Source organism: Acanthochromis polyacanthus, chromosome 21 (genome assembly GCF_021347895.1).
Source record: "Acanthochromis polyacanthus isolate Apoly-LR-REF ecotype Palm Island chromosome 21, KAUST_Apoly_ChrSc, whole genome shotgun sequence".
Taxonomy (NCBI): Eukaryota; Metazoa; Chordata; class Actinopteri; family Pomacentridae; genus Acanthochromis; species Acanthochromis polyacanthus.
Window position 1 is genome coordinate 25,089,458 of NC_067133.1, and position 9,286 is coordinate 25,098,743.

At 43.9% G+C, this 9,286-nt stretch overlaps 1 protein-coding gene across 1 annotated transcript; it reads left to right on the top strand.

Moving 5' to 3' along the window:
- Window positions 1-1,468: 1,468 nt before the first annotated feature.
- cdr2l (cerebellar degeneration-related protein 2-like) lies at window positions 1,469-8,828 on the top strand. Its single transcript, XM_022202352.2, has 5 exons — window positions 1,469-1,879; window positions 4,622-4,734; window positions 5,988-6,136; window positions 6,553-6,717; window positions 7,045-8,828. The coding sequence occupies exons 1-5, from the start codon at window positions 1,801-1,803 to the stop codon at window positions 7,973-7,975; spliced, it is 1,437 nt and encodes a 478-aa protein (XP_022058044.1). The 5' UTR covers window positions 1,469-1,800; the 3' UTR covers window positions 7,976-8,828.
- Window positions 8,829-9,286: the final 458 nt, after the last annotated feature.

Below are 9,286 nucleotides of genomic sequence, written 5' to 3' on the forward strand. Positions count from 1 at the left end.
GTCTTATTTTTAAAGTTAAATTTGAAAAGCTAATTTATGTTGAGCAGGTTAAAAAAGAACGAGTTGAATTAAGTTTTCCAAGTGACAAATTCATAACAGGGTCATTCCAGAATTGGAGGACATTGGGGCATCAAAATTTTTGAAAAAATATCCTTCTCTTTTACAGATTTGTGCTACATTTTCATCAGTAATAGGTGATAAACTATCAAAGGCTTGACAGGCTCAGATTAGACATCAATGGTACCGTTCACTGATTACATGTTTATTTGTTATTTGCTATCTCCACTCTGATCATAGTAACAGGGTTGCTAATCCATGCTAATGTTAGCTTTTTCTCAGGAGTAGAAGTTCAATATTTCGCTAGCTGTTACTGCTGACCAAGAGGACAAACCTACTGATGGAAAAGTAAAAAGAATGTGTCTTATCCTGAGAATATGCATAAGAGGGTTGCATGAGGTAGAGTGAGACATTCAAATCAAGGCTGACAATGTTATATAAATATGAAAATTAAAAGAGAGGACACACATTTGTTCTACCCATTCTTTTGGAAAACTGTTTGATGATGTTAATTCCAGCGTGTCATGTGATTCTGCTACCAGCTAAAAAAGTTCTGCTTAAAAGGGTTGTGTGCATGTTGTGGGACACACGTTCCACACATAATTGTTAATTAAAATATTATGTCGATTAAAAAAAAAATCCAACAATTACAAGATACATCAATGTAAAAAATAATACAAAAAAAGAAAATGTTTAGGTTTCATTTTAGCTGTTTATTATTTGAGATTCAATTTGTACAAGAGAAAATGCCATTTTAGGGGGAGCATTATTTTCTCCCTTTTTTTTTATTTTTATTTTTTTTTAGATTTGGTCTCAGGACAAGTACATTTACACAACAGCACCATATTTTCGTGCTTTGTACGTGGATTATTTCAAATTTGATGAGCGGGATGTAAAATGTCCTCCAGTTCTGAAATAACCCAAGAGTTCATCCAAAGACCTGCTCAGATGTGGCTTTACAGGAGAATAATCAGATTTTGTGACCAGTGCACAATCACTCCTTTAATCAGTGGTCATAAAGAGCCACTCTTAGATTATTTTCCACATCAGAATTTAAATCTGAATCCTTTTTTTTTATTGCTAAGTACTTTCACATGTGAGGAATCTGACTTGGAATGCTCCAAGTAAAAAATGCTCCAAGTAAAAAAAAAAAAAAAGCAAGAGAAACTGCACTTTAAATTTATGCACTTTCAAACTACAGCAGAGAAAATGGAACATCCGTGGTTTAGAAAAAAAAGTTCATGTAGCTTGCATGCACAAATAGACCAAATTTAGTCTGCAGCAGTAAAGTAAAAACAGCATTCTACCGCTTTTAGGGTTCAGGAAAGAGCAACCTGTAAAATAAATAAATAAGGCACAGTTGCAACACACGTCTTCGTTTGTAGCTCCATTTCCCACAGCCCCTGAACGTAGCAGCAGCAGCATTTGGCCACTGGGCTGTAAACGAGCTGCCAGTCTGCGTCTGTGAGGCCCTGCTGCACATCCAGCACCGAGCAGACACAAGGGAAGCGCCGTCATCCTCCTGCAGCGGCCGGTTCGCCGCTTTTTATTCCCGGCTGCTGCTCCGATGCGGCGTCGCTGGTTTCTGCAGATGGAAGAACAAGAAGCAGGTGCGGCGATGCTGCAGGGATTTTCTCTCTGAGTAAATTCGCCTCTCGGGGGCAGGAGGCGCCGCTGCTGTGTGTGTTTGTGTGTTTGCTCATCATCACAATCTCCGGCTCAGAAATAAGTTGAGCAGCATCGATGCTCCGCGCAGGAAGGATGGAGGAGTTTGTCACGGAGGAAGAGGAGCCTTGGTACGACCAGAGGGACCTGGAGCAAGGTGAGGCTTCAGCTTTAATGTCTTTGGTTTGTGTGGATGATCAGAGGATGTAACAAAGCCCCATCCGCATGCACCGAGACAACAAGAGGGTGGATGGAGCAGGGAGGAGGCTGCACTCCTCGTTAGGCTGTTTCCTGCACGAGTTCATGACACTTGTGAGTCTCTGATTCTCAGTTTGCTCTCCCATTATTCTCATCATGTCAGTGGTGCTTCGCAGAATAGTGCTGCTGTCCTACTGAGTGAATGTTGCCTCTGTTTCATCTCCTGATCCATGCAGGGTCATAGCTAGTCATCCAGACACTCATCTCCTCTGTCCTGATAGATTTTCTCACCAAATCTGTCTAACAAAGTGTATTCTCTCTGCAAAATTGTATAAATATGAAAGCAGCAGTCATGCATTTCCTGTTTAGGTTCTGTATGACTGCCACAGGTCAGCATAGGGAGATTATTCTGGGAGGAACAGTGCAGAAAATATGCAGAATTTTGCAGAATTTAAAGTTTTTGAACCAAAAAAAAGAGAGCTCAGAGTGTGTAAAAGATCTCAGCTTGCATGTCCAACCAGGAAATGTATTCGAAATGTAGTGTTTGCTGCTTCACTGTGTTATCAGACTCCCAGTAATGACTTAAATGGATGCACTCTGATGGAGGGTGCATCTCAGAGGACAGCTGAGTGCTCTCTCTGGATGAGTGTCCTTCTGCAGCGCCGGCCTCAGCATCACCTCATCTCCTGATTACCTGCTGACCCAGAGAATTAAAGCAGCTTTGCGTCTCATCATAGCACAGCCAGAGAGGAGGGCGGCAGGTGGATTTGACTGTGTGTTTATGTGTGTGTGCGCTGTCAGTTTTTCATCTCAGTGTTATTCAGTATCTAGACTGGAATCATTAAAGCCCTCCACTGATCTGATTAGGGAGCCCCAGACGAGACCTCCTTAGTCTGGGATCAGAGATTTCAGGCTTTGAGTTCGGATTGGGAGCATAATTGCCAAACAAGCATCATCCAGCGTGCACTCGTAGTCCGTTATCATTTTACTCAAGAAATTCTGAAGTCCGCCTGTGCAGATGGCATGTTGTGGTGCTTCACCTGACATCTGAGCGCCCTGTGATCTCAAAGCATCACGTGCAGAGAGCAGCAACACACGAGCAAATGTACAGGCCGCCTTCTCGATCTGGATCATCAGTACATTTCCAGTTATTAGATGAGTGATTCGTGCTTTTTTCCCTTCTCCCCAGCACTGCCTCTTGCTTCTTTCATCCTCACACATAATTCAGAAATTACATAACTCAGACTCAGCACGTGTCGTGCTCTGGAGCAGAAACGGTGCCGTGACTGAGTTGGACCTGGGGGCGAGGGCTTGCTGTGCTCATTATCACTGTGCAGCTCTTCTGTTATCAGTTGTGCATTGTTGAAAGCAAAGAAATGGCAGCCTGTCCCTGCCTCCCTCAGCAGCATCGGAGGCAACAGAGATGTGCACAGTGTGAACTAATGAGAAGCTTGTTAAATACATTAGAAAACACAGAGGGATTCTTGCAAATATAGCAGCTTGCATGTGAACACAGTGTAAATCACAACTAATCCTGTGCAATGATGCACATGTGTTCCTGTCATTGTTCACACAATACAGTGTGGTGATAAAAACACTTCATTCATGTCCAATAATGGATGTCAGTGACTCCCTGTTTCTTCTTGTCTTTCCACTCCTCCACGGCTGTGTTGATAGGAGCTCCAAGTATGCAAAGCCAGCAGGATTCTCCTCCTCCTCCTCCTCCTCCTCCTCCTCCTCCTCCTCCTTGTTTTCAGTCCAGCTCGCTTTTTATTCACCAGGGGAGATGAATAATTTATGCTTCAAGCTGTGTTGTAAGATATCAGCCACTGTGGAGGTGTCTGCAGTGTTTTCACTGCTCAGGCTCCTGCTGTGCACATGGATGCAGGTTTGTATTGACATGATGTGAACTCCAGCAGACAAAACCCACAGAGGAGGAAAGTGTTTGAAGTTACGTCTGCCAGGTTCAACATTGGGAACTTTTCCAAAACTATGAAGTGTATTTCAGTAGACCAGATAGCTCAGCTGGCTGAGTGGGTGACCCATAAATGGGCTGTAGTCCTCGATGCAGTGTCCTGGGCTCGATTCCAGCTCACAGGGCTTCTTGGGCTCCTGGGTCTGCACAGTGAGTTGGTGGTTAGCACTGTTGCCTTGCAGCTAGAAGGTCCCCAGTTCACATCCTGGCCTTCCTGGGATCTTTCTGCATGGACTTTGCATGTTCTCCCAGTGCATGCCTGTGTGTTCTCCGGGTTCTCCAGCTTCCTCCCAAGAACATACTGAGGTTAATTGATGATTGTAAATTGTGTCTGTAGGATGTGAGTGTGATTGTTTGTCTCTATATTGTAGATCTGTGATAAACTGGTCTGCTGCTTCTGGTCTAGACCTGTCTAGGGTGTCCATGCCTTTGCCCTAAGTCAGCTGGAATAGGCTTCAGTCTCCCTGCGACTCTAATGAGGATTGTATAGATAACGGATGAATGGAAGTGTATTTCACAGCACAGACGTTTGTGTTACATCCTGAGTTAACTGAATAATGAAAAAGGCCATCATTTTGTCCAAAAGCCTCATTTGAAGCTTGGCTGTATTGACAGCTGCTCTCAGATCAAGAAATTCTCAGATGATGTGAGAATTACCTCCTTTGCCCTGAACTCATCTGTTTCTGCTGTTAATGTAAATGTTCTTCTTCTATTGGCTTCTTTTAGACCTGCATTTGGCTGCAGAGCTCGGCAAGACTCTCCTGGAACGAAATAAAGAGTTGGAGGACTCACTGCAGCAGATGTACATCAACAATGAGGAACAAGTGCAAGAGATTGAGGTATGTTTGTCCCAGATGTTGGAATCCATACACATCTTACACACACACATCCTGTTGATCTGTGTGGCATCACCATCTGATTTTGTTTTGAAGTAATCACTGTAGAGCGTTTGGAAGAAAGAGAAGTACCAAAGCCATGTGAACATGAAAGGAAAATTACTGAATGTGACGGCTCGTCGCAGTTTAAAGACCTGACTCTCTTTTAGTGAGAAGCCTTGCCAAGACACAGGAAACCACTGGTGGAATCACATGAAACAAAAACTAGTTAAAACAATGCTACAGTCACGAATGCGTGCAGGAAAATAATGCCTGCGATGTGTTCCAGTTGCTAGAACTGAACTCACAAATCGCATACACTTGATAGACTCTTTTTCATGGGCATTCAACTCCAATAGAAGCAAATGCTCAATGTCGATTTTCATTATTTATCAGTGGATTTCTCTTATTTTTATGGACTGACATTCCCTGAACTTGAGTTGAGCCTGAACAATCCCTCTGGCCAAAGCCTGTCTGAGGGCACCACAAATTTCTATCTGCAGGAAAATCCCAAATAGGTAGATGGATAAATGGAGTGTATTTCACAAACTATTTAGCAACTTACCATGAAGACACCCCTTGACTCCGCACCACTATTTATGCAGCTTTGCTATATACTCTGCTACATGTGCTGCAGACAGAGCTGTAGGTGTTGCGAATAAAAGAGCTCTGCTTGACAAATTTCATGATGACACCAACCATTATCTCTGCATTACGCTCTGTAAAAAGTAAAAACAAAAAACTTTCATATCTGTGTATATTGAATCTCATACACTGCCTGTCCCAAAACCATGTTGCACACTTCAATAATTCATTGGACTGCCTTTAGCTTTGAAAACGGCACACATTTGCCGTAGTATCGTTTCAATAAGCTTCTGCAAAGTCACAGCATTTTTTTTCTGTCCGGCATTGCATTAATCTTCTACCAAGATCTTGGTAGAAAGTCTTCAGGCCATGATATTGGCCAACTGATGTAATGGTTGGGCTCTAAACTTGAATTTCTTTCAATTGATTTCAAACTGGATGTCATTTAGTGTTGACTTTTAATTATATGAATTATTATTGCAACTGAATTGTCAGTTTCAGGTCTTTCGGTGCATGTTTTAATTTTTCCTGGGCTATCAGAACCTTTACTTGGAATCGCTTCTCCAGTTGAACAATTGAAAATGGATGTAGTCACTCAGTTTTAACATGATGTAATGTGGTTTCCTTTGCAGTACCTGTCCAAGCAGCTGGAAATGCTGAGGGAGATGAACGAGCAGCATGCAAAGGTGTACGAACAGTTGGACGTGACTGCCAGAGAGCTGGAAATCACCAACGAGAAGCTGGTGCTGGAGAGCAAAGCCTCGCAGCAGAAAATAGACAGGTGACAGACTGTGACAGTTATTCATAATACAGCGATCACCCTCATCATCACATGCTGTAAGTCCTTACAGGGAAGTCACGTAAGCATAAACAAGAGGCTCCAAATATCAGGAAGTAGTTTGTGTTTTTGCTGTTAACTTGCTCCACCTGAACTTGTTACACATTTGCTCCCTTTAGAAATTTCATAATCAGAGATTAAAGTTATTTACAAGACATGTTACAGGGCTAAAGGCTAAAACATGTTTTTCAATGGCCGCCTCTGTTCATTCTGAATATCCACGGTCACATTCTTTGTTTTGTAACAGTGACTTACTGCAGCTTTTAAAGAATGGTATGCCGGTGAAGGAAAGAGCGGAGTCGCCTTATTAGTGACATAACAGGCCCTGAACAAACATTGTTGTGCTTGTTTGTGTGCAGGTTGACTGGAACCATGGAGACGCTGCACGGTCAGGTGGACAGTCTGACGGCTCGGGTCGAGGAGCTCAGGACTCTGGAGGAACTGAGGGTCCACAGGGAGAAGAAGGAACGTCGGAAGACTGTCCACTCCTTCCCCTGCCTCAAGGAGCTCTGCACTGCACCCAGGTCGCCCAGAATTAATTTATAACCTACAGTACAGCACACCAACACTCTGCAGTCAGGCTGCAGATCAGAGGTTTTGTTGGCATTCTAACCGGCCCATGCAGATTAGTATGGAGCTAACAGAAGCGGCATATGCTGCTGCTGAACTGATTATTCTGCAGGATGGCTGGTGGGTGATTAAAAAGGTCTCAAGTCATTATTGGATTACAATTACTGGTATAATCTGGGCTCTAGCAGCTACAAGGAAAGTACTGATTGTATGATTGTTGAAGTTTAGGTAGTATTTGAATTAAATATATTTCATTTAGTGATGTGACACTTTATTTGTAGGTATGAGGATGGTTTCTTGCTGGCCAATCCGGGTAGTGTAGACCTGGCTGAGAGACGACCACTGGATGAGGAAAATGACCGCCTGAGAGACATCGTTTCGTCCCTGCACTCAGCCATGGCCACAGAGCGGTCGAAGCGGGAGGGCGCTGAACGGGAATGTGCCGCCGTGCTGCAGGAGTTCGAGCGTCTGGAACAGCGTCTGTTAGGCGCTGAGGGCTGCCAGCTGCGGGTTCAGGAGCTCGAAGCTGAGCTCCATGAGATGCAACAGCTCAGGAAGTCCAGGATGTGTCTGATCGGAGACATGGAAGATGGCCTGGAAACGCTCCTCAGTAACGGCCCTGAGACGGACACCCCAGAGGAGGTGGTGGGTCTGGAGGAGGGAGGTGAAGGAGGAGAGGCTGGAGGAGCTGGCCAGCAAGGAGGCCCAGTGAGGAAGAGCTGCAGCGACACAGCTCTGAATGCCATCTCGGCCCGCGATGCCTCGGGTAGACGGCAGGGCAGCTACGCCCTCCATGCCAACGGAGTTCGCAAACGGGGTATGTCCATCCTGCGGGAGGTTGACGAGCAGTATCATGCCTTGCTGGAGAAGTACGAGGAGCTGCTGGGGAAATGCCGACGTCATGAGGAGAGTTTGTGCCACGCCGGGGTGCAGACCTCCAGGCCCGTCTCCCGAGACCCCTCCATGAAGGAGTACTGCATGGCCGCTGCTGGACCTTCTACATCCGGGGCCGTGGCCACTCCTCCAACACCCCCTCAGACTCCCTCCACTCCAGAGGCCCTGGAGGGGATCAGCAGGCAGGTGGAGCAGGTGGACAAACGGCTGAGCCAGAACACACCCGAGTACAAGGCTCTGTTCAAAGAAATCTTCTCCCGACTGCAGAAGACCAAGAGCGACATGAACTCCACTAAGGGCAGAAAAACTCACAAATGAGCCGGAGCTACTGAAACTACACACCCTGAGAACAGTTTCACAAGACTGATTTATCTTAATTTACCTCACTGTTTTCCAGAACGTCTTGCTTAACTCTTGGCTCATCTTAACTTAAAGCGTGAATGCCTGTCGTCATGCAGTTGGTGCTGGATGCCTGTTTTGCCCTCTTGGAAGAAAGCTGTGGGCGGATTAATATGAAACTGCCAAATGTTTCACCACACTGAGGGGGGATGGTGTGGATGAAATGCCTTTTCTGAGTGACTGTAACTGACGAATAATCAGAGCGGAAGGTTTGTCGTCATGTAGAGTTTGTAACTGAGATGTTCTGATGCAGGAATTAACTGTCGCTTATTTTGTATTTATGCGAAACACTGATTAAGCCAAAAAAGTAATTTAAAAAAAAAACAGCAAATCTTTCATTGGCTTTGAAATTGAAAACATTTGAAGCATGTATCTGTTGAAACAATGCTAAATGCAAAATGTGTCTTTAAAAACAAGTAAAAAAAAATGAATGACACAAGCTTCTAAGCAGCTTGAGGTGATATTTAGACTGTTTCTGAATCGTTGGATGGCACAAATCCTTTATGACAGCTGCTGAAGATTACTGTGTGTAAGTGTTAGATGATTTGTGTGTCGCATGGTTGCGTTGGTCACCAGTGAATAGGTGCCACCGTCTCCATGGTAGTGTGGGGTTTAAGGCTCTGTGGGGCTGAATGATCTGCATTTCTGTTTCAGGGATTTGTTTGATCTTTGCATACATGATGAAATAATCAGATCTACACTGTGGTGACACATCGTCAGAGTTGTTCATGTAAAATTAAAATGCTTTCTGTTGATTAAAATGACAAACCTATCAACCGTTTTGTTAAAAATTATTTAAAGTGCCCATATTATGCACATTGGCAGGTTTGTAATTTTATTTTTGGGATCTACTACATGCTTTCATGTTTCAAACACTCATTTTCTCACACTTTACATTGTTGAAGGATCTTTTTTAACCCTGTCTAAAATACTCTGTTTAAGCTTCTGTCTCTTGAGAGGTGTATGAGAGGTGAAGAAGCGTAGTAATATCCGAAGCCAAAAAGGCAATAAATTGTCATTTTTTAAACAAGTTTTTTTAAATTCGCTAGAATGTTAAACAGTGTAACAAGCACTTTTAAATTCCGCTCTTTAGTGCGACGTAGCTAAAAGCAGCCATTGATGGTGTAAAAGTGCAGTGTTTGAATGCATCTACCTACAGTACTGTGTAAAGGTCAGTTATTGAGTGTTTTAGGCATGTTTGACACTACAAAATTTGTAATACTGTGTGTC

What these genes read in the sequence shown, in the direction of transcription:
- cdr2l (XM_022202352.2), top strand. Translation starts at nt 1,801, where the DNA reads ATGCTCCGCGCAGGAAGGATGGAGGAGTTTGTCACGGAGGAAGAGGAG. An exon ending in AACAAGTGCAAGAGATTGAG is followed by an intron (nt 4,735 to 5,987) that starts GTATGTTTGTCC and finishes TTTCCTTTGCAG; the next exon opens with TACCTGTCCAAGCAGCTGGA. An exon ending in GAGCTCTGCACTGCACCCAG is followed by an intron (nt 6,718 to 7,044) that starts GTCGCCCAGAAT and finishes CTTTATTTGTAG; the next exon opens with GTATGAGGATGGTTTCTTGC.